This window comes from Calypte anna, chromosome 3 (assembly GCF_003957555.1).
Source record: "Calypte anna isolate BGI_N300 chromosome 3, bCalAnn1_v1.p, whole genome shotgun sequence".
In the NCBI taxonomy this organism is placed as follows: domain Eukaryota; kingdom Metazoa; phylum Chordata; class Aves; order Apodiformes; family Trochilidae; genus Calypte; species Calypte anna.
Genome location: NC_044246.1, coordinates 12586233 through 12612606, shown reverse-complemented (window position 1 = coordinate 12612606; position 26374 = coordinate 12586233). Strand labels below are relative to the sequence as shown.

The 26374-nt window shown below is 37.0% G+C and overlaps 1 protein-coding gene across 2 annotated transcripts in view; it reads right to left on the bottom strand.

Annotated features, from left to right (window-relative positions):
- Positions 1-1010: 1010 nt before the first annotated feature.
- Positions 1011-26374, bottom strand: part of BIRC6 (baculoviral IAP repeat containing 6) — a 154236-nt gene continuing 128872 nt past the window's right edge. For both annotated transcript variants that reach the window (XM_030448725.1, XM_030448726.1), the window contains exons 66-74: positions 16510-16720; positions 10502-10647; positions 9546-9656; positions 8135-8352; positions 7301-7462; positions 5405-5482; positions 4873-5061; positions 2782-2916; positions 1011-1763 (exon numbers count right to left, since the gene is read on the bottom strand). In XM_030448725.1, coding sequence (XP_030304585.1) covers positions 1587-1763; positions 2782-2916; positions 4873-5061; positions 5405-5482; positions 7301-7462; positions 8135-8352; positions 9546-9656; positions 10502-10647; positions 16510-16720 — 1427 coding nt within the window. In that variant the 3' untranslated portion in view covers positions 1011-1586. The remainder of the gene's footprint in view (positions 1764-2781; positions 2917-4872; positions 5062-5404; positions 5483-7300; positions 7463-8134; positions 8353-9545; positions 9657-10501; positions 10648-16509; positions 16721-26374) is intronic.

Here is a 26374-nt window from a genome sequence, read left to right as displayed (position 1 = left end):
AAATATAGTTGGAAGTCAGCAGGTAATTTTGCTTTTGGAGCATTTACAAGAGTCATTTTGTACAGTAACAGGAGATAAATAAATAGGCATCTAGAAAAATGCAGAGCTGTTTTAACGCTGGTGAAGTTTTAATACTTTGAATACGTGGCATAAACTCCTTGTATTTACCAGCAGCTGTGGCACAGAACTGCTTGCTGTGATTTTTGATTAAGGATTCCCTGATGTAATGCAGGTGTGCCCAAGTGGTTTTTGAGAGGTATATGCACTCAGGACAGGCCTTGGATTCATATAACATACCCATGTAACAGAAAAATTGTCCTTTGGTCAGAACTATTAAAATCCACTAATCATCAGCATAAGAACACAACCTCAGTAGGTGCCATTTTTAATTATTAGAAAGAATACATTGTAAAACAAAAGCTGAAAAAATTCCAGCGTGATACTTATAAACAAAGAACAAATAGAAAACAAAAAAGCTTCAGTTTTGCCTGCTTTATAGTATTTATAATACAATAGATCATTAGTCTGAGGTAATACTAGTAATAAATACCAGTAATTTTTTGTCCTTCAAGGACTGCTCAGAAATTAAGAACACTGACAGTAATGCATGGTACGTTAGAAGCAAGACTTGATTATTAAATCAAGCAAATCCTTTTTAGTTAGGGATCTGTGGTTGCAAGTATAAAATTGGGAAGAAATGTATACAGTAGGAACTACAGAACCTTAGAGTCCTGTGTAGCATTGTCATTAGCCCCTGTCAGTACTTAAGAGCACAGTTGATGTAAAAGTCAGACATTTCAACAGATAAAAGACTTTGTTCTGGAATAGCCCTTAAGAAATTTAGAATACTGTTACTTTTCATGAAAGAGCCAAACAGAAGATTAATTCAGAAGTCCCAAATTTTGGCACGAGGTAAAACCATCTGCATTTATTTAATCCGCATTCTAGAATTAGTAAGGATAAAATTATATATGCTGACTGTAATGAATTCAGTCATACAAGTGCAAGTCTTTAGCTAGAATGTATTTTATGGCAGTTTATTTAAAAAATGTACCAGTAAATCATAAAAGAGGGATCATGTCCATTTAACGTTTATTGAAGTATACAGGAGGTTTTCTTTAGAATCAAATATGAGCATGAATATATGGCCAAACGTAAAATCTATCAAATTCAGTGAAAATTTTCTGACTTTAAATAGTAGCTGTAAGAATGACCAATATATATTCTTTGTTACAACCGCCCTCACTCTACAAGTTAAAAAAACAAAACAAAACAAAAAAACATTCAGTAAACATTCTTTCCTAAGGTAGTTTCCCTTATATAGCAGTGATTTATCCATTTCTTGTATACATAACTTTTTAAACATACCAATCAGTGGTTCTCACAATTGAAAAATAAAAGCACAAAAAAGTTTACACTCTTGTACAGGTAAATAAAAGATCTTGAATTAAACTGTATATCCTTAAGGGCATAGTATAGTTTCAATTTCATTACCTATTACATAATTAGCTTCTTACATACAAATATTGACATATTTGGCTTGTGCTTCAAAGCCTTTGTGTCTAGAAAGTCCATGTCAATGCAACTCATAACTTGAAATCAGTGGGGATATCTTTACTGCTGCTGGGTTTAACCTGTTCGTGCAACATGGTCTCTTCTGAACTTGTGGCACCGCATTTTTCTGTGGAGTCATCGGTGTCTGGATCCAATCCCTCAGGACAGGGAAGCTTCAGGAGCTCTTCCCGCAACTGAGCTGTATGGCGCTGAATATACAAAAAGGAGTCATGGGGACTTTGTGCAAAGTATCATTTTAATTGTGTTCTTAATGTCAGAGAACACAAGGCAAAAAAAAGAGTAAGTAGCAAAGGTCTAAACATACTTTTCCAATGACCAGATAAACTTTTACCCTGAGTTTAAGGATTGTTGCTTTCTTTTACTGATAGAATAATTGGCAAATGCTGCTAGGGACAAATTAAAGGCAGTAAATAGAATGCAGCAAACACATGAATCAATATAAATGCCTATTTGTCTGTATTTGAGTTGTATCTGTGTTCTGTGATACCAGCAGAAGCTGGCTTGGACTAGTTAGGCCTCCAGTCAGAACACAGAAGTATAAAAAGAGTTCACGGATGTCTCAGTGACATCTGTTGCAGTAAGAGATAGATGTTTACACTGACCATAGTGACTAACAGTAACTTCATACTGACTATGTCACAATGACAGAATGCAATTCTAGCCAAAGAAAAAAGAAGCCTTTAAAATTATTTTTTCTTTTTGCTTCTCAGGGAAAGAAAAAAATCGAATATAAAAATAATAGAGGTCTGTTTTCTGTGTAGACACAAAACCCAGAAATTATAATGCTTGGCTAGGAATGAAGAAAACACTATAATGGTTATAACTGTGGATATAAGTTTAACAGAGGACAGAAGTACTTCATTTTCTATTCAAGAAATTTGTTTTCTGTCAAGGAATTGGTTGTGATACAAGTTTATCATAAACCCCCAACCACCCTCAGAAAGAGGTAAATATCTCACAAGTATTTATAGAAAAATTGGCAGGGCAAGCACTAAAGGAAAATGTAACTTGCAGAAAAAAAATCTTGGAAAAAGGGAGTAAACATACATTTTATCTCTTGAGAGCTGTGAAACTTATGTTTCTTTAAATGTGCTAAAGTTGCTGAGTGTTTCTTTTTTGGTATTATAAAACTCAGCTGCTGATCAGTTTTGCTGCCATTTGACATAATTGGGTTCAAGAACATAAAATTATAAAAGCAAATCTCACCTTTAGAGCTGCTGCATGATGGGACATAGTCCTGCCTACCCGTTTGTCACTGCTGTACTGCTGTATGTCAGCTATCCACTCCTCACACTGAGCCATGATCTCCACTCTTTTCAAGTAAAAATGTTTGTGGATAACCTGCAAGAAAATATTCCAAATGAAAGAGCAATGTTCCTCTTTTATAGGAACCACATACTTTAACAATACACAATTTATAAGAACCCTATGAATCCTGTGAGTAACCACTTGCTGCATGATCAGAAAACAGATAAACAGAAATAGTGTCCACAGTGGGAGCACAGGAACATCCCATAAGCAGAGAGAGCACCACTGGGGGCAACTACAATGCCCAGGCAATAGTAATTGAGCTGCCCACAGTTCATGTGGAAACCAGTATTTTATCACAGTAATTTTGGTATTTCTGTACATGAGTTTCAAAAAACCAACCAATCAATCCTCAGACCAAGTTGTGAAACTGCTTAGTGGTGGCTTTGTCCTTAACAAAGAGTTTTAAAACCCTTCCTCATAAAACAAACAATAAAATCAAAGAAATTCTAGTGAGCAGAGTTCTTGGCAATGTTGCATTATAATTAACAAAATCATCCTTCCTTCTAGAGGTAAGAGAATATAGCTTTCTGTCTAAAGAAAATCTGCATATTGAAAGCATAACTGATTTCAATTCTGGATGCATTCCTTATATCCATAGTGGAGCTTGGAAGAACTCCCTAGGAGCAGCAGTTCAGGTCTCCTGAGCCTACCTGACATTTAATAAGACACGGAAGGAAAGACAGTTCATGATTTGTGAAGACAAGAGATTTTAGACCTGAAGGATGTCTGCTTTTAGACCTAAGTTTTCAGGATGCCTTTGAATTTGTGTTACTGAACAAATCATCATTGCTAAAGTTTCTAATACAACCCTACAATAAACCTGAAGGTCTTAACAATGAGCTCCTCTCAGAGAAATGCTCAGATAATCTATGCTAGAGACACATTTCCATTTGGATGGGGCTGCAGATGGAATCTGGCATTCTTCCAAAACTCAGCAATTGCATCAGAGAAAAATGCAGTGTTCTCCATTGCATAATTTCAATGTCTTGATATGTAAAGAAAGATATATGGCATTTTACATAATGAGAGGGAAAGATGCAGAGAGTGCTCATGTTGCACAAATCAATATAAAAAAAAGTATGCTCCTGTAAGAAGGCAGCTTACGCACTAAATGAAGAGCTGTAATGGAAACCACTAACTTAAATATAGTTGGAAGTCAGCAGGTATTTTTGCTTTTGGAGCCTGGGTAGAAGCCCAAGCTTAAGCAACTGTAGTATCTTTTTAACAAAAAAGGAAGCTATCTTAGCATCAGCCTTCTCAAAGAAGCAGGCTGTTGTAGCTTCAAATGTCTCAGAATCTTGAGGATTTCCATCATACTGTCCCCAGTCGGGACTGTCACCCACTGGCGATGCTCAAAGCCCCAACCAACTTGGCCTTGAATACTTTCAGGGATGGGGCACACACAGCTTCCCTGGGCAGCCTGTGTCTCACCAGCCCTAGGGAAGAATTTCTTCCTATTATCTAACCTAAACCTTCCCTCTTCCAGTTTAAAGCCATTAAAGTATTTTAATATATTTTTCAAATTTTCATTGTTTTGCTGTGTACCACGTGTGTCCTAATACTTGCTTCAAATTCACATCTCTTAGAAAAATGCTTCCTACTTGCCCTGCGTGCCCATTTGTAGGGTGGATCAACAGTTTCCACATGGAATGTAAAAGGTACCACCTGGCAGTAAGAAGGAGCCAAGCTGTATGAACCATGCTTTATCAAACTGTGCACCAGGCCTTCTTACAGGTCAGTCCCAATTTGTGCACATTGCCCTCTCCCAGAAAAAAGCCCTGTGAAGTCAGTTGCATCCTATTAATTTCAGTCTGTAGACTCAATTTCTTCAGGGAATGAAGAGACTAAACCAGATACCTCCTGCATGGCATTTCAAAATCTTTGAATTATTCTTAACACTATAATATAAATACAATAAATAATCAAGATAAATAAATAATCAAGATATTTACTGTATTCATATTTATTGTGTTGCACAAAACCTACCTCCTTAAAACATGGTGATGGATTTCTGATTTGTTCAAGCATTGCCCACTTGACCGTTGCCTGCCGGATATTCCCATCATACTCTCGGGAGCTCTGGGTACCACTTGGAGTTCCTCTTGATCGTTCATAACCCGGTTCATTAAAATATGGTTCTGCTACCAGTATTAGAGATTGGACAGACACTAACACCTGTTTAAGGGAAGAAACTACATGTTAAAATTGTGCCACCCACTTGGTTTTATAAATATATATAGTTTTGCTTACCTTATATGCAAAACCACTTCTATGGCAAAGTCCTGTCATTTGTAATAAAAGCTACTTGCAGGTAGGGAATGTCCCCACTTTTAAACTGAAACTGTTACTATCCATAAAACCCTTTTCTGGTGTTCCAAGGAACTTTTCTGGATTTTTGTCTTGTTTATACATTTAAGAAAATTCTGGTTTAAAAGCACTAGAAAAAGAATCCTTAGGACTGACTGATCGCTTACTACTCCTAAATGACATCTGCTGAAGAGAAATAAGAAATGCTCACCTGCAAAAAACTTGATGTTTGCGGATTCCATTTCTCTTCTGGCCTCCCATGCCATGTGTTAAGTATGCTTAAGCACACCTGAAAATATGACATTATTAGAACCACAGACAATAGGAATATACAATTGTAATGCTTGGGCAGAGAAGAACTAACATTATATTTAATTTTTTTTAGCAAACTTTTATATAACTGCTTTCTAAAAGACAAATCTGTTACCTGTGAAACTAATCTGAAATGAAAGCAGATAAAAATAATGTAGATAAGCAAGAATAGCATGCCAAGAAATGAATAAGGCAAGGTAGGTAACTTTTCTTCAATGAAAATCTATGGATTATAGTAGCTCCAGAAAGAAAGTAATTATGAATACTATCTGATTCTTTACTTTCCTCTTTAAATACTGTTCTAACACTAATTATTGTGGTTTTAAAGAGAATCATTCTGGTTAAGCACATCAAAAGTGGTTTCTGCCACACAGACTCTCAAGGAATTAAAAATATTCCTTAGATTTTATGACTGATCTGGACTTCAGGGGTGTGGAGTTATTGAACCTTATCACAAAAATGGAACAGTAAAATACAGGGAACACTTTGGCAAAACTTAATGCTAGACAAAGAAAAAAGGAGATGGAAAGTATGGAAAAAGGAGATGGAAGTCTCCAGTATGAATTATTCTCTATCAATGTTAAGAGAAAATTGTGTCTACTCCTGGAAAGGAGTATTATAGTTTGTGAATACAAGGAGCATGGGGAACCCATAACTAACATTGGGATAAGGGAAAAACATTACCTGTCATGGATTAAATGCTTGCACACACACACACACACACACAGACACAGACACACAAAAAGCTGAAGGAGTGCCATAGTGCTACAGCCAAAGCTATTTTGTGGGTCTGTACTTTGGTGGAGACATACACACAACCATCTCTATAGCTCTGTGGAGAATTTCATGTGTGCCACTTTTTAATATAATCAGAAGCTGCATCTCCCTGATACACACTTAACTTTTTGTTAGGTATTTGGAGCCATTAGAATGAGCCACAATGTACCAAGGGTACATAATATAATCAGAAGCTGCATCTCCCTGATACACACTTAACTTTTTGTTAGGTATTTGGAGCCATTAGAATGAGCCACAATGTACCAAGGGTGTGGATGGAGCATAAAGGGAGAGGTTGCTTGTTTTAATACTACATTCAAAAGATTTGCTCTTTTTGAGAAAACTGTCAGTAGGTCTGTATTTTAGAGGTATGTTTTCTTTTATAAAGGATACCAAGGTTAAGGAAAGTCTTTATCTTCCCTCAAGGAAAAGCCCTTTTGCATGGGAGAGAAAAGGCACTTGGGAAACACATTCAGTTGCAGTTGACATGAAGCCTACTTACTCCATGGCAAGGAGTGTGGGTATTTCAGTTAGACAAAACATTTTTGCATGGTTAAGTGAGCAAAGAAGATGGAAAATAACATTTTTCTAGGTCAGAATTCATACAATCATAGAACAGTTTGCGTTGGATGGGACCTGAAAAGATCATCTAGTTCCAACCCCTGCCTGCCATGGGCAGGGATTACCTTTCACTAGGACCAGGTTGCTCAAAGTGACATCCAGCCTGGCCTTGAACACTTCCATGGAGGGGGCATCCACAACTTCCCTGGAAGTGTTCAAGTGTTCAAAGTACTTGCTTTTAAGTCCAATCCAGCTCATTAAAAAAATATCCATGACTATTCAGAAAGATCATTCCCATTTGAAACTGTTAAGTCACTTCTTTTCAGTCTGAAGAACAGCTTTAATCAAACAGGTTCCTCCCGTATGTTAGCAGCACCCCATCATTTGATTGGCAAAAGAAAGTTTCATCCTTTTCAGTTCTTTGTTACATCTATACACAAGTGCAAAGCTGACCTACCTTGCCGTCATTGTAGAGGTTTGGATTAAATCTCACACTGTGGCCTCCAGTTGTTTCCAGGTTCACAAGTGGAGGGGAATTAGGATAGTCTTGTGGAAAATACACATCAAATTCAAAGCAACCATTTGCATAAGGGGTGTCTGCAGGACCAGTAATTAGAACCTACCATTGTGGGGAAAAAAAAAAAAGACAACAGTTTTAAAAACCCCTTTTATTTATCATGCAGCTGAGATTTTCATATGAAGCAATTTCTTTCCACATACTACTTATCAGAAGATACCACCAGACATCATCATAATATGCAGGCTATTTGTCCGTTCATTGTGATACTTGGGGTAAGAGAAGCCCTCAGCTAATGTTCATTCCTCCAGATCACAAATGGAAAGCTAAACAGAAGGAGCTAAAACTGTTCCCCTACCTGCTGGATGTTATTAACAACAATTTTCTTTAAACTTGAGGTCCAGATCCTCAGGGTACTTCTCTGTACCTATTGCTTTTATTCAACTTAAATGTTTATATGCAATTTGAGCATCACAGAGCAACAAAATTAACTTTTCTCTTCCAAGCAGCTGAAGAAGAGTGAACCTTGCTCTGCAAAGTCTCTTTGGCTAACAGAGCAACACCCCGTAGCTATACGGACAGATTCACCCTGTCCCCCACCAAGTTATCAATAAATCAGGATCAGACTCCAAAATACTACTATTTAAGCTAAAGTTTGGGCAGCAAATAAAGGGTACATTTACTACTTCTGGTTTTAATTAAGATTTAAGCACCTTCTTGAACATTTACATACCAAGCTGAAAGAGGGAAATAAAAATTACTTTGCTTCTTTACCTTCATGATGTCAAGACGCTCCTCATCACAGCGTACGAACACGCTGGATGAAGATGAGAGAGGCAGTGATGTTGACAGAGTCACAGCTTCTTGAGCAAGACGTCGGGCTCTGGCAGCACTGTTGGCGTCACTTGCATTTTTTACCTGAGACATGTAGTGGTAATTTACTTTAAAAACCAATTTTCCATCATCATCTTCAGAAACCATTTCGAACGTATCTAGAAGAGAAGAAAATTTTAATGCATCACAAAAACAGTGAAGTAAATAATAGGTCAGCCCTGGATAAAGAGTCTTGAGTATTAAAAACAGAAGACTTTAGTTTGCATTATACTAAAGCAAAAAATATGTATTTTTTCAGCTAACAGTTATCACAGAAAACAGATTATTGGCAGTCCCAGATCGAATTAATTTCTGCAGCAAATGTACAAGCTTTCATGTATAACTTGTCAGATGGACATAATTTCTTATTTGGAAAGCTACCAGCTACTCCAGACCAGGAATATAACGATACTTATGAATACATAATAATGCTAATAAAGGAACTGGCATGAAGCAAAATGCCAACTGTATTGTGGCGTGGCTGCAATGTTATTAAAGAATCATAAAAAATTACAGTGGATTTGGTTTTCTTCAATCACTCACTATGCAAAATCTGCAGCATGGTCACCAGGCTGAAAAGCTGTCAAGACAAACTTCCCTCCTTCCTAATCTTGGCATGCATGCCATAAACATTTGTAAGGAAAATCTCTTGCAAAAATGACAGCAAAGAATGTGATTGCAAATGCTTTCACTGCAACTCAAAAAAATTCTTACAGAAGATGTTTTTGCAATAATTTTGAAGTGCTTTTTTGATGAGATACTTTTCATTCTTCATGTATTTTTTTATAACACATTCCCTTAGCCAAAATAAGCACAGATTTCCATCGCATTTCTCAAATGCAACACACTGCACTCCATAAAAAGACACAATGAAGGTTATGACAGTTTAATTAAAAAAAAAAAACATATTTTGATCTGAATTCTCTTCCACCTAAAAGTGAATGCTACATTAACAAACATACATCTACAGTCATAGATGAGCTTTAAAAATATCTACTAACACTTCAATATAATTTAAAGACTGAAATACTCAGAAATTGTTAGTGGAATGAAAGCATGAACACCATAATTCAGTTAATCTGGTCCCCTGAATTAATCTAGTGTATGATTAAAATATTTCTTATTAGTTCAAAGAATACATTATTTGGTAATCTGAAAATATGGATTTATATAATTTTCCGTATGTGAAAAGTATCAGTGGTCACACATGAACAAAATTTAACTTTGTAAAATAATCAGGGATTTGGTGCAACAGACTGTATTTCTTAGATATCTGCTTTTAAAGACACAAGTATTCACACTTTCAACCTACCAAACTGGAGTTTTTTCATGACAGCCACATACTTTTCTTCAAGAGACCGTAAAACAGACAAAGGCTTGGGCTTCACAGCAGACTTTCTGGAGTATTCAGCCATCTTCTTTTCTGTTATATAAATTGTGATGGTTATTTGTAGTTAACCATGTAATTTTGAGACAAATACAGCAAGTGCTTGGGAGCTATTTAACTTAAAATGAATTTTAGAGTCACATCATTTGCAGAGAAATCTGAAAACTGAGTATCACTCATTACATACCAGTCTGTTTTTCTCACTACCATTTACTTCATTATCTGAACAACTCAAAGTTAATAAAGATCATTATCTCAGCTGAGAAACAATTCATAATTACTGCTGCTATGAATATTCTTCTATTGTTTCTTCTAATATCTTTTTTAATTATTGAAAGTAGGAAGTATGACATATGCTTGTGAGGATGACATTCACACATGTACTCTTGATGCCCTCTCCAGAATCAGGAGCTGATTAAACACAAATGCCTTTTTAAAATCCACTCCCCTGATTAAGCTGGTTAACCTTTCGTTTTCTGAACTAGTCAACCAAATGGTTCTTGGAATTTCTGCAGGTTCAATCTGCAGATTTTTGTTCTGCATTCATCTAATAAAGACTTAATCTGATTCATAAGATTTAGTTTTAACAGCAAAGGTGTTTTTCTTTTATTAAAGGTCATGTATGTTGTCTTTTGCCAAGAAAATAAGAAGAAGGTACTACATAACAGAGCAGGTCTTATGACTTGCAGCACAAACTTCAATTACTCTGCTTCCAGACTGAACCAATTAGGACTGCCACAAAGTTCCAGCTGCCACTGAAAATGCAAGGAGGCAGGAGGGAAGTCTATTTTCTTTCTTTCAAACTAATCTGTAAGTTACCTGTTAATGACTGTATTACAAGCAAACACTAAATGTTACTTACACAAGTATTTCTATTTTACCTTGGTTTGCTTGGCGCAAACTGGTGGTAGCAGCGTACACAATCTCTGCAGTCTTCTGGATGTCTGGTACCAAGAGTGTCAGTCCCTCTGGTTCCTGATCAGATGCATCTGGTTTCACTCCTGCTTTAGCTTTGTCTTTTTTAGACCTGTTTGGTTGTTGGTTTGTTTTGTTATTGTTTGGTTTTTTTTTTGTCAGAGAAACAGGATATAACAAGAGGAATATTTTTCAATCAGTCAGACAGTAGTCAGCATATTTGTCAACAGGGAAAAATGCCAAAGATAAAACAAGTCTTCTGAAACAGACTGTCTCTATGTATCACTGCATGCAGCAATCAACTGTGACAATCCTGAACATACAGTCTTGACTTGACAAACAGAAACACATCTGACATGAAGATTTAAGATGAACACAGAGCCAGTGACACTGGCATACGAGTTTATGCTTTGACCATTTACTGTGTTTGGTTGCTACACTGCATGCAGACCTCATGTCTGCACTTTCAAAAATATTAGAAAAGTGTAGAGAAACAAGATAAACCAGGTGCCTCGAGTTGCCAAAGAGTGGGTATGAGTCCACCTGTGCCTGGTTAGGACAGGCCCCTATTACCAGGGGGCCAATAAAGGTGGAACACACACCCACAGAGAGAAGCTCACTCTGGTGCGAGGCAATGGAGAGGCCGCAGCTCGTCGAGCCTCAGGAGCAAGAAAGGCTCTTCCCGCTACAGAAAAGCTTCCAAAGTCAGTGGAGAAAGATCACATCATGAATGAGCACTTCATCCCCCTATATAGATCCTGGTGCAAAATCAAGTCCTATGTAGGTATTACAGAACTCTTTTCTATTCCACAACATACAAGTGATTCCTTAAAATACACTAATGGTAAAACCATTTTACCTCTAGTAAAAATTCACAGCATGTCTATGAACTAGAGAGTAGGTCAAAAATGTTTTTCTCTCTCGCCAGTTCTCTTCTGGACTATGAAAGTCAAGATCTTTTCTTTCAAATAACATTTTTGGAGTCTTGCAAATGCATCTATTATACACTGGATGTTTATAACCAATGTATTACGAATGAAAATTTAAATACCTGAAATTTTATAATGAAATAATTTGAAAAGACAATATATACAATGAAAACTATTTGCCTAGTAATTTAAGATATGTTGAAACTTTAATTTTGATTGTGATAACCTTATCTCTACTAGCATGTATGTATATTCAACTGCTGAAATGAAGACATGGTATTTGGTAACACTGTAATCTAAATGTGCATATTTAAAAGCCTCTGTGTTTTAGGAGCTATCATCAATATACACTGTTATCCTGCAAAACCAATGAGATTTTAATGCTAATGGTTCCCAAATTATTTTCCTGCAATTTCTGTAATTTTTTTTCTTTTAATAACACTTGTTCTATGAAGATCCACACAAGTTAATAGACAAGCAGCACTGATTTCCTCCTTCCCACTATCATACCTGGAAGCACAACAGAAGGCTACTGACACAAGAAAAATCAGCAATTTCATGCTTTGATGTCCCAAGCATATTTTAGCAACCACCAAATACTATATCCTTTCTGTATTTTCATCTAGACTGAAATAATGCATAAAGAATGAGTCTCTGAACTATTCAGTAGAGGTAATTACAGTAATACTGAAAGACTTTACACTGTACTTAATCAAATGAGAACATCCCTAGAGTGCATTAATAATGAAATTCATTACTGCAGCATAGTATATTTTCCCTGATCCAAATTTAATCCAAAAGGCCATTAACCTGTTGTTGACTTCAAACAATACTGAGTTTTCAGGTGCTCAAAGCCAGGAAGAAAGTGTCAGAGTTGAACCATTGTTCAGCATTTGAGGTTTTAACAGTTCTTTTTGAACAGTTTTCAAACAAAGAAGCAGCTGCTGTGTCTCCCACTCACACCTCAAAAAAATTTCTCCTCCCTGCCTTTTCCCTTGTGGAAAGCTAAGCCAGTATTTTTAGAATAACCTAAAAATGTGGCTTTAAGCCTACCAAACCTCAGTGACACCTGTTTTAACATCACAGCCATGCTAGCAGCCACAAGTCTCAAGGATGATGTACAGATTCAGAACAGCTTGCTGCTGATGTAGACTGCATAAGCTATTTGCTACAAAATGCATTTAACTAAAATGAAACATTGATGTGTTTATCCAAGACAGATACATGAAAAATAATGAAAATGTGATCGGTGAAGATATGGAAAGTGAAAATAATTCTTACAAATGAATCTTAGTTTCAAGACAGTCATAGAGGCTTTTACCTTCCATGTGGTTTTACAATTTAGATACTACCAGCATTTTCTTCCTACTTGGTCTTAAAGTAAAGTAAAAATTAAAGTGCTTGCTTCATTAGACAACAAGCTTAACCACATGATTAGGACCTCCTTTTAGACATGTAAATGCCTGCATTAAACTGTACATTTCTTTCACCAAGATTCTGCTTGTCAAGCAAAATTTAATGCAGGCCAAACCTTTATCTAAATTTTGAGATTACAATTACAGGCTACAATTTTCAGAGTACAGGAGGAACCAAATATTTAATTTAGACTTAAAAACTTCCCCACTGTTTTTTCAACCACTGAAGAAAAAGCAGACAAATTCATGTCAGCTCCTATTTAAAGGGATGACAGTCACTAATATATTTGCTGGAAGAGACAGCAGTGTACATGCTAATAATTTAAGCCATTAATTTAGCTTGGCTAGAAGATGACAGCCTTCTCTTCACGCTGTGCTAAATGAATAATGAATGATACACTCCCAAGGCAACCTAAATTTTTAAAGCCAATACTAATACTTCCTCATCCGTGCCATACTTAGAAGTAAATGTGATGATGTGGAATGATACCTTTATCAAAGTGTTCACAAAATAAAACCAATGAACCATTCAGCCCCTGTGTACCACTGGGACAGAGATTATAGCAGAATTCTACTCAGTTTTATACTGACATTCGCTGTCTTGGGATAAAACTACCATAGGTTTCTAACCATGGTATCACTCAGCCCCTGTGGTTTCCACAGGTACCGAGTAGAATCTTCCTCCTTCCAGTAATTCACAGATTGTTAAACCAATTTCCTGAAACTATGCAAAACAAGCAAGAGACTGTGTCTTTACAAGTAAATACTGGTGAAAGCTAGAAACAGCCTCCAAGATGACTCCACATCCTCCTCCTTAGGGCTCTGAGCACTGCATTTACAGACACTACACTGAAGCATTCCAAGCCAGCAGGGGCAGCAGCAGCTCTGTTCCCTACAGCCAACCATCAGCTCCCAGTCTGAGCTTGACAGTGCACCAAAAGAAACTGACAGTTGTTTTGTCTTTTGAAGAAAAATGAATTAAACAAATGAAGCCTCTATTCTTGGAACTTGATAATAAGGGAAATCTTATTTTTTAATTTATTTTGGAACCTGATTATAAAGGAAACCTGATTGTAAAGGAAAATTTTTCTGCACCATTTGACATAGAAGTTCTGCAAAGTAACACTGAAGACAATTAAAAGCCATAGCAGGCAATTTGTCTCAGGCCTACCTGGCTGTATCCCAGTATCCCCATTCAACAGAAAAACACCCAGGTCACAACATAATGTGATAGGCAGGATTAAACCTTAGTAGCAGTGTGACAAGCAACAGAAGTAAGAAGATAACAGAATTCAGGTCTTCCTCTAGCAGTTATCATGGGGGCTACCGGGGTGATAGGACAAGGAAGGCATAGTTAGGAATTTTAGACGTGGGCTTGCTGTATTCCACATTACACAAATAAGCCATCAGCTTATTTTGCCAAATTTAACAATTTGCCATGAAGCTCACCTAGCAGATGGTGGTTCAGATGTGCCTGCTTTGCTGCACAGCAGTTCTCTGCAGCAGGGGGCTCAGCCAGCACAGCAAGCAAATCTCTCCAACTCAGCCTTTGTGGCAACCCATTACACCAGACCACTCTCAAATTAGTGATGGCTTACTCACTGTCCAACAAATGGTCTTTAGAAATCATCTCATTGAGCTAAATGTATTCTCCACTCTCCAGAAATTTTCAAATTTTCTAACAGAATATTATGGTATTTGAAAGCAAGTCAAATCAAATGATAACTAGAGTTCAAACCCAAAACTGTTCCCCTTAAATTCTGGATCCAAGTGGACACTCCTGCTCCAACATGAATATGACATCTGGTAGACATGAAAGTAGGACTGCTGGTTCAGATAAAGGAACAGTTCTGTCTTTGAAAGCAGATCCCATAATTATGTTGTTGTTCTGGCATTTGACCTAAAAGGGGCAGCAGATTATACCATTTAAGAAATTCATGCCAACTCTTGCTTATGCTGTTGGCACAGCTTCAACCATAATGCTGAGAATTAAAACCTTCCACCTCAGTGACTCCAGGCTGCTCAGGCTACTGGCGTTTTCATCCTTGTCTCTATACTGCTTTAAAGACAAACAGTATTATGCTTAAAGCAACCAGTGAAAGACAAGACTTATTTTTATGTTAAAACATAACAGTAGGAAAATTGTACAGATAATGTAACTGGATCAAATTTTTATCAAATTTGTCAATTACTAAAGTAATACTGATTGTGCTTCTAAAATTATTCTTTGTTTTCAGATGCTACAATGACCCTGAGGTACCAGTCATACCATATTTTATTTTATTAAATTAAGAATTTAAGAGTAGGAGTCATGTGCACTGTGCCATTCTCACAATGAAACTTTTTGGAGTTCAGCCTGGGGAAATAACCTGAGAAGATAGAGGTTCCTGTGCCTATAAAATCTGAGGCTAACAGTTGACCACACTAGTGGGAAAAAAAAGAAAGAAGAAATGTTGACAAGAATTTGATACATGCATTTATACTGGAAATAGATTACACGGAAGCCAAGTATATTTTCCTTTCTATTTAGGAAGATGATATATACTGTGACCTACATAGTATTGCCAGCAAGTACAAGCTGATCTTTTCAGATGGGTATCCAACATAAAGAACTGTTGTTTGTCCTTCCTACTTCTGTTTCTTTTGCATTAAGCCAGCAGAAAAATCCCACCACAGGCACACTACATGCTTGATATGCAAGACAAGCAATCTCAGTCAAGAAGGACGAGAGAAATTCACAGGTAAAGTCCAGTCCATCAGGAGTTACTAGGAAGAGCTCATAATAATGGGATTCTTGCTCAGAAAATCTCTCACATACTGGCTGGTAAATACTCTCTGTTTATAGTGGGAAGAAGATCATTGTACACACACCTTTTCCTGATGCCTATTCTATACATGCCTGTTTGCCCTCTTCCCATGATGTTTAACCATATGGTGAGTGACAGTATTAAATTTTATAGGGAAGGACAAGCATTATTTCTTAACAAGCTGTTGTTAATTTAGAAGCAAGCAAACATAATCAATAAACCAAATAAACCAACAATGCACTCAGAAGTGCTCTGAGGTGGTTTGATCTTTGGAACATTCACAAATGGCTAAAGAAACATCAGGAAGGCAGAAGTAACTGGTTTTGGCTGCTAAAAAACCATGAAGCAGCATTGTATTTATTAATAACACACCATTCTTCTTTGTCAAAGGAAAATATTTAGAGGGAAAACTAATTTAGCAAGAATGATCCTGCCTTCAGACTGACAGCAGAAATGTAGTCTAGCAAAATAAAGATTCACCTCATCAAAGAGGAAGGTAATTTAAGAAAGATTTGCAGCTCCTAGATACTTGAGCAGCATTCCTCTTTCTGATCAGTGGATGTCAACCAATGAAGCGAAAAGAGTAAGCAAACCTACCAAATTCTTTGTGTTATACAAAACAATTCCTTGTGAACACTACAATAAATCAGAATATAGACATATAAACATGAAACTAGACCAAACAGATGGTACAGTCCAAACTCTGGACTGCAGCACCCATTCGGATAAATATACAGAACTTAATCTTCTTTCACTTCAGTATTCCTAATATTTAAATACAAAATCCAGTTTAAATAAAATTAGTGATGATAAAAGTGATTACCTCAGTCGGTTGGTGTAAGTGTCTACACAAGTCTTCATTTTAGCCAACAAAGTCCCAACAGAAGCTTGTGACTCCAACTGTTCTTCCTCCTCTTCACTGTTTTCTCCCGACAGAGGGAGCAGTAATGGTACCATGGATGTGCAGGAGGCAATAGCACGGAGTAATTCCAGCAGGGCTCGGTAAAGGGGAACATGTCGAGCCATATCCAGAACTAAGAAAGGAAAACAATTTACAAAATTTAGTAAAACTGAATACTCCTGCAGTCTTAGTACAGATGTTTGAAATGTAAAAGCTAAATTTTATTAAAGTATTAATGACATCTAATGACAAAATACAGTATTTTGTAACAGCCATTTACAATTTGTGTTTTAATAGACTTATCCAGAAAAAACCTGACAAGATACCTGGAAAACAAAGGTTAGCAAAAGACAGAAGATTACAGAAGTGGTAAGGAGGTATGGAACAGGGTTACCACGTGCTACGTTAATTTCTAGTAGCTTAACATGATACAATCCTGCCTCAACTTTCTATGGAGGTTTCTATGGAGGAAAAATCGTAACCTATGGTGTAGCAAGGTAGCATCTGCTGATTCTAATAACGTAAGTGTAAAGACAGCTTTACATATCACCCTTTTTATTTATAGTTATGTCCTCCTTTGGCAAAATTTGTCTGCATTATTGCAGGAATATTTATGGTCTCAGGAAATAAATTAATCTATCTACCAAAAAGTGTAGCTTTGCTTTTAATGGAGAAAGTATAATTTGAAAAACCATTATGCATTCTTCAGAGTATGCAAAGGCTGTGAAGAAAATGAAAATTTTATCTGCATACATATGAACCACAAAACAGTAAAGGAGTAAGAATACATATTAGGTAGGAAACCTCACTTAGTGCTGCTCAATGTGATGTATTTGTATTAGAAGTAGCTGTGGGTAAAATACAGGTATCAGCTCCTCTGACTAGGAAACACAGGCAGGGACACAATTCTAATGGACTCACTAGCACCACATAGTTTGTTTATTTTTCTTTTCTACTTGCTTGGATAAATAAGTAATGGATGTCATTTCAACTGACTTTGTATCATTAATAGAAATCCTGAAAATGTAGCAATACACAGATACTTTAACACAGCTGCTTCCTCTGTCCCTAGGACATGCTATTTTTAACCTAACTGAAGAAAAATAGCTATAGTTTAAAGTATTTACAAAGGACTGACTTTATAACAAAGTAAATTTGTTTTTTTCAGCAAAAAACCCTCAACAAACAAAAAGCCTCTGACAACTTGCATTAGGACAGAATAAAGCGTAGAAGAACTCTGTAATGTTTCATTTAGCAAATCACCCTCCAAGCTAAAGCAAATCACAAACTTTCATCTCCCCTCACTAAACCCTTAGCTCTAAATAAAGCATGAAGGGAACAGTATAAATAACCAAGCAAAATTCAACTAGCTGGTTTATCCAAGTTTAGAGATGGATTTCTCTTTACTAAATGTTCTTTGATCAACAGTTATTATTCGTATTTTTGAAATAGTATCATGGCTCTAAAACTGTCCTGTGTCAAAATATTCCATATATTTTAAGCAACCTCCATTAAATTAATACATAAGCATTAACAAAATCTATTTCAATTATGTTGATTCTTACATTTTATTTTTTTTAATATACATGTATCTCCATTCCTTATGCTCAGTCTCTAGAGAATCATAGAATCATAGAATTAGCCGGGTTGGAAGGGACCTCAGAGATCATCGAGTCCAACCCTTGAACCACCGGAGCAGTTGCTAGACCATGGCACTGAGTGCCACATCCAGTCTTTTTTTAAATGTCTCCAGGGACGGAGAATCTACCACCTCTCCGGGCAGTCCATTCCATAGCCTAATCACCCTCTCCGTGAAGAAATTCTTTCTAATATCTAACCTAAACCTCCCCTGGCACAACTTAAGACTGTGTCCTCTTGTCTTGTTGAAGGTCGTCTGTGAAAAGAGTCCAGTTCCCACCTCACTACAGCCTCCTTTCAGGTAGTTGTAGACAGCAATGAGGTCTCCCCTGAGCCTCCTCTTCTTCAGGCTGAACAGCCCCAGCTCTCTCAGCCTCTCCTCATAGGGCCTGTGCTCGAGTCCCTTCACCAGCCTCGTTGCCCTCCTTTGGACCTGTTCCAGGACCTCTACATCCTTCTTAAACTGAGGGGCCCAATGATTTCCAACAGAAAACCCCCCTCAATGGGTAAAATGGCCTTAAAATAAAGATGATACAATGGTGTGTGAATTTAAAAAGAGGGAAAAAAAAAGAAAGAAGAAAAAGAGTGAGAGAAGGAGAGAGGGAAAAAATAAAATTAAAGGGTGGATAAGGAAAGAAGCAAAAGGGCAAAAGAAAAGGAGTAAAGGAGACCACAAAACCCCACGGTGTAGCCCTTTCCAGAAACCACCTATCACCTGTGGTGCTAAAGATTAGGCAGCTCCTCAATTTAATCAATAGCTGTTTATTATGAAGATGGTGAGTGGAGAGGTACAACTTCTTACATAATGACAGCATTGAACTTCTGGAAAGCTGTATTTATTTATTTTAACACTTGAATTTTCATGAGGCCAGAATGTATTTCAAATCCTTCAATGCCTGCTAAATGGATAGTTAAAATTACTATAATGAGGGAAACTGAACTGACATTACATAATGTTTTCCAGAAGGATACAAGAGTATTTCTGGTTTAGCAGACTGAACGCACTTGCAATTGTTCCCATGTGAAACAAATGAAATGCATTCACTTGGTTTCAATGTCAACAATCTTTCACAGAAGAACTACCAATTTCTTTTACCATAAGGCCAGACTTCTAAACTTAATTTCTTGATACCATTATGTCTCTTGCACTACTTTTGTCCAAGATCTTTATTATACTTACTAAGGATTACGATCCATGGAAGTCTATTTGTCTGTCCAAAGTGCCAGAATACCCACCTGACCCAAACAGAATCCTAAAAAATTTATGAATACTGGATATCTGGATAACTATCAGAAAAGCCTGCTATAAAGATCTCAAAACTGGCAAATTACTGTTTGTTGCCTTCCTGTCTGAGGGCATTGGGCACTGCAGGGGTAGTGTTTTACTCAAGTTAAATAAGGTGGCTTCTTAAACAGGAAATAAAATCCAACACATCACAAAATAGAAACAAATACTCTTGCTTATAGCAGAGCTGTAATTTGAATAGCATTAGCACATCTTAGTTATATGAGAAGCTGTGAGGCAGCAGGGACAGCCCAGGGTGAAGGAGTGGGGCCATGAGGTGACAGCAGCAGGGCACCACCACCACGAGGTGGGTGGCAAGACAAGGGCATGAGTGCTCTTGAAGGTTGGAATTGCATTAATATCACAGACAGCTGATTCAAAGGCTTGTAACAGCAGCATCTTTACTACTACCACCTTTGTTTTATTCATTGCAGGAGTTACAACTTCTAGCAGGCCAGTATCTTATTGCCACTGATAACTAGCAAGAAGTTCACTGTAGCCTTCCTGGACACTAGGTTGCATGCATATATACTCAACAATTCACATCAAAGAAGTGTCTCAGCTCTAAATTTATTCTGATGCATTTATGAAAAGCAGAAATCTCAGCACGATCACTGCCATTTACTAGGATAGGTAGGGATGGCAAACATCTGGAAAACATCTCATGGCTTAGTGGGATAACATCCTTCCCTCCCATTTCCTTGTGTAATAAAGGTCAAGTTTTACTGGAATTACTACAGTTCCATTAACATCACTTTGAAATTTAGAAAGACACAGAAGGCTAAATAGGTAGAAAAAAATATAGACATGTCATAAAAGTAAATCTCCCTTACATGCTAATAACAGTCTGCTTTGGGGGTTGGCATGGAGGGAAGAAGAGTTAGACTAAAATTATTTTACGAAGTCTTGACTTCCAGAAACTGTTGACCTTGACCATCCTGTTGTTTGAACTCTGCATTCTTGCATTCTGGCACAAATGCCTAAAGGTTGTGAGATATTAAGGCTCTGATCACGTTTATGAAAACATCCAGACACAGCTTACTGATTCCTGGGAAGCAACTGATTACTATTCAAAGCTTGGGCATGTGATTTCAAAACATTTCAATTGCTCTCCACACATCTCTTTATTCATCACCAATATAGAGCTATCTCTTACAAAGACCTAAGACTGCCCATATGCAATTACAGCCTTAATACAATGAAAGAGGGCAAGTAGTTTCATAGATTCAGGGAGATGGAGTTAGGCTTTTCTCAGTGGTGACCAGTGATAGGACAAGGGGTAATGGGTGTAAATTGGAGCATAGGAGGTTCAAGTTGAATATTCGAAAAAATTTTTTTACTGTAAGGGTGACAGAGCCCTGGAACAGGCTGCCCAGGGAGGTTGTGGAGTCTCCTTCACTGGAGACATTCAAAACCCGTCTGGACACGTTCCTATGTGATGTACTCTAGGTGGCCCTGCTCTGGCAGGGGGGGTTGGACTAGATGATCTTTCGAGGTCCCTTCCAACCCCTAGGATTCTATGATTCTATGATCAAGGTATCATCTCACACTGCATTTAGATCTGTAACAAGATAATGGCCCAACTGAGTCTAATATTCCTTTGCTTTTTTTAATATTATACAATATTCAAACAAAGAACAGCCAGGCCTAATGGCCCATTAAATAGATACTACTGAACAGCAATAAAATTTTTTTGCAATTCGTTTAACATCCTCTGTACAACTTAACTGGCTGAATAAGATTATAAAACTTACTTCTCTTGCAAAGGATATTTAAAACATATCACTAAGAATATTCACATTTAAAATCAAGGAAATACAACATATCCAATATGTAGAAAATCTTTACACTTTATAGAAGATTAAAGAAACAAGTAGAGAAAAATCATTTGGAAGAAAGTGGTGAAAAATTCTGCTTTGCTTGCATCCAATGTGAAGGCCTTCCCATTGGGAGCTCCTGACATGAAATGTGAAACAAAACCAGACACCTCAGTGAAGAAAACAAACACCTTTAGCAGTTTTAAATACACCACACTGCCAGATGCATACCCTCCTTGCTTCTGTGTTATAAGAAAAGCTGTGTGGGTGCATGTACATAGGTGTGTATATACATATATAATATGCTCTCAATCTCCTGTAAATCATTTCTCATTTACTAGACTCATATAATTTAAAGATTGACTGAATAAATTTCAGAGGCCCACTCAAGTATAGCTATTTTTAACTATATACAATTTATTTTTACTTCTGACCAATATACATGACTGACTTTCTGCCTTTATTGAAGGAAAGAAGGGTGTGTTGGTAGCCACAGCAGAAGGCACTATGGGAAACTCTTTCCAAACTACATCCCTTTTATTTGTTTCCTCAAAGAGATCTGCCACTGCAAACATGAGAGGGATGGTCATGAACGGACAATTAAAAGGAAAAAAAAATGAAAAGAAAAAGGTACTAGAGAGTAAGGACATCTAAAACCTGGAAATGTAAATTTAAGCCAAAAAAAATCTTACAAATTGCTACAGGTGTGGCTTACATGTAACAGATTAGAAGAGGGAAAAAACACATTAAAACTTCAAATTAACAAATTGACCCTTATTATAAAATAAATAAATTAAAAAAGGTGAATTCTGATTCTGTAATTATGCTCTCATCTTCCATGCAGAGGCTTTCTTCTTGCACGGGGGTAGAGTTTCCAGTAACCAAGAGACGCTTTCAAGTCTAATTCCTTATTTTGCTTTGGATTTATTTTTCTCCTATTTCAATAAGACTATGTAGCTTCCTGGAAAGGTGAATGATATTATTTTGTTAAATCTTTGTCCTGAAGTAGCCAGTTAATCCTGCCTCCATTTTAAGCAATGTCAAAGAGAACCCCTGAGAGTTATGTGCAGCAGCTATATTAGAAAAATCTTGTATTCACATCATGCACAAATGCTCAAAATTTGCTACAGTGTATCCAAAGCTCCCCTGCAAAAACCCAAGAAAATACCTTTGTATTCCAAGACACCTAGATTTTGTTGTATGGTAACAGCATTTAAAGAATATTGTTCTCATCTATTTAAGAAGCTAAAATGAAAATAAGACACTCATTGCCATGCTGCTTACTAAAAAGCTAAAGTCCAGTGTTAAGATCACAACTGCAGTACCACACAGATCTGCCACTATATTTTTCTATTTTATTGTACCTCTTTTTACCTCTGAAAAACTTAAAAATAAGATCTTAGAGTTCTGTCATTTTTACACAATTTCTATAACATGCTTAGTAATTACTGATGATGTAATTTTGATGTCTCAGAATGTTGTTCACAAACCTAAAACCCATAGCCATGATTAATTTTAAGACTTTGGGATCTCATGATCATATCAGAGACTCACAGTAGCTATAAACACTCCTGTTCAAAAGAGCCACACAAAGCAAACACTCATTTCACAATTTTAATTAAAACCATCAGTCACAGTCTTGAGGCCACAGAGAGTGACAAGCATGAGTGGGACCCACTGTCCAATCGGGCCACACGACCTTTTGCTAAATACTTCAAAACCAGAGCTGTTTCTCAGCCCCCCTTTACTGCACCTTTGCAAACATATGATCTATGAATGCAGTCCATGCTGCAGGCAATAGTGTCAGTTCCAAATACGTCATGCTCTGCTGCCTCTTGATTTTCTGTTTCAGAATCAACCCAGGGCAAGCCTCTTTTATAATAGGCCCAATTAACACCCTGTGTTCTGCTCCATTTTGATAGGAAAAAAAAAAAAAGCCTGCAGAGTACTTAAAAGTCAGATCTTTTCAAGAAAATATTAGCTTCTGGGAATAAATAAAACAAAAGCTTTCTAAATATTTTCCTCTTCTAATGTACTTTTTCTTCCCTTTTTTTTAAATAGGAATAAGACAGGCATTTTCACTGTGCCATTTTGAGTATCAGAAAAAAATGACATCAGAAAACACTAGCCTCTGTGCAGAATGAAGCAAGAAAAGGAGGGGTTAAGCCCCCTTATAGGTCTCGAGTCACAAATCCTGTGATAAAACAGCAAAGCTGCAAGAATTTACTCCCCCTGAATTTAATGTAGCAGTGTCAGGCTCCACGGCGATTATTATTTATTATTATCCAGCTATAGCCTCAAATGTTGCTATTCTCATGTCAGCTCTGAGCCCATTCACAGAAAAAAATTAGATCAAATGCTAGAGAAGTTGATGAGAAACTAGAGATTACTTGATGAGATTGTATTCAATCATTAGTACCACTTGAACACCATGTGCACCCTTTTCCCTTTCTCAAAGAGACAAGACAGAACTAGAAAAGAGATGTGAGCAAAGTGACTAAACAACCCAATGGCACAGAATTAACTCTGCACTGCCTAAAATGAAATAAACTAAGACTCTGCAGCCTCAGGGACTAATGAAGGGTGTCATAAGGTGTTTTTTAAAAATATGAGTGGTAAAAAAAAAGCAAATAGAATTGGACTGACCAATACAATCACAGAAACGGGTGCACCATCAGCAGAAATGGGGACACTTGTAGAAGCACAGACACCACAGAACACATCACTGTTAAAATGTGGAAAAGCTCAGGACTAAATGCTGGGCACTAAATGCTGTAGTGCTCAGAACTAAATATTGTTAGAGTTTCAAAAGTAACCAGGTAAATTCATGGAGAACAGCCATCAAGAGCCAGTAAAGGAGCAGAAATCACCCTTGGCTACATACCAGCATCTGTGTGCCAGCCCCATCCTTATACTCCCCCAAAGGCATGTTATAAACTATTGGTGATAAAGTAATGGGCTAACAACCTTGGTCTGTCTTGGCATTCCTGCTCTTACAAGTGCACTCTAGGAAACATGGAAAAAATAATTGCAATATAAAAGGGAAAGTGTTCAATAATAGAAAGGAAATGCATTGCTCAAGTTATTTGGTCAGTCATCTGGAGTTAGTGTAGCAATGTGGCTCAAGAGAGCAGAGCACTGCTCTGAACTACCGCAGGCTCGCTTACTTTTAAAGAATATTCGACTTCAGTAAAGTTAAGTATTTTCAGGAAAGTTTTGTTGACAAGTCAAACAACACTTAAAAACCTGTCACAAATGTAACCATGAATCCAGAAAAAAAATGCCAAAAAAGCACAAGGCATTATTTCATTAGGTCAGTATGTACAGTTGAGTAAACAGACACAATTCCCCGTATTTCAAAAAAGAAAAAAAAAACAAAAAAAAAGAAAGGAAAAAGAAACCTAAATTATACAAAAGGCATTGCCACAAGAAGTTCATTAATATTACTCTTTACTACGGCACTTACAAAAAGGACTAATAATTTCTATTTGAGGTAGACAAAATAAATATATTATTAAAAGCAAGCAACAGAGATCACATTAATCTCCCATGTAGACAAGAAATTAAGAAAAATACTTTCTCTAGAAAGGAAAAATATTCCAGACAAAACCTTTCTGGAGAAGTAAAAATAAGGCCAAACTGAATTAGATGCAATATTGCCCACCACCTCCTGTTAAGTGTCTCCAGTGCAGGCATTCCACAAGATGAAACAAAAGGTAACACTACACTGAAAAACTGAAAGCAGAATTTTCAGGGCAGTTAATCTGGCGTTCATCATCGCCCGACTGGAGGAGGGAACAGTGATTTCCCTATTTTTGGCAGATGTGTTGGCAAGCAGCCACCTTGAAATGGTCCTCAGTCTGAGTGTTACCACTTCCAGCCCATACAACAGTCACTTGCATTTTAGAATGAGATGGGTATTGAAAATAAGATGGAAACCTGCCATCACATTGCACATGTTGCAGAAATCGATGTGGAAATCCAAAATTAGATAATGAAGTTGTGGGGTGTTTTCAAACCATTACTTCAGCAGATGGAAAAAAGCCAAGACGTGGGTCTTGTTCTAGACTGTCAGCAGAGGACACCAACAATGTTACTGGAATGAAAGGACACGTGGTTCCTGTGCCTTATGTGTGAGCACATCTACAAGATCCTGTCCTCAGGAGACAGAATGGAGATTATTCAGGAATATCCTTCTGCCTTAAATATCTAATAATTTAATTTGGCAAAGACAGGAGAACCCCTGTGCACACAGAAAACAGAACTTTTACAATTTCAATGTATTTTCTAGAGAATACTTTTTTTTTTTTAAGTTTGAAGATGGGCTTTTGGTACATGTGCAGAATGAAGACAGGAGAGAAATTCATGGTTAATAGCCTCTCTAAATTAATGCACACAGTGCATATTCAAAGCACCTTAGGAGTGCAAAAAGCTATGTAGTAAACTTGTCAACTAGTTAACTGAGCAACACTAATGATTGGAAGAATCAAGTCTGTTCCCAGACTTGTGGAATAGAATAATTTGCACCTTCTGTGCAATCTCATGCAAACTCTTGCATTACTTACGAAAATGGATTGTCCTCCATTATGTCACAGTAAAGCAATAAGACTAACTCAAAAAGAAAAAAAATTCTTGTGTTAATGCAGAGTACTATCTTGAAGTCTCTAGAGAGTACAAGAAGTAAAAATACTATTAAGAACAGAATGTGTGTTGGGTAAATCTGCCACAGATTAACTCTTTCTAGACTAACTCCTTCAGCTGCAGAGCTGTTTCCTTTGAGTTGTACTCAGTATTATGAATACCCTCAGAGAACAGAAAAGAAGAAAATACTGTCAATAGGAAGCGTCTGCATAAGAGTATGGGAAATGCCAGATACAATTACAATATTTGTTTTTCAAAACCACAAGAGAAAGCACAACACCAAATAAATAAAAGACAAGTGAGACTGTAACTGCCCAGAATAATGAACAACTATCTATCACTTGCCCAACCAAATGAGACTTTCAGCTGCTGAAAACAAGGGCTGGCACTCACCTCAATGTTCTAT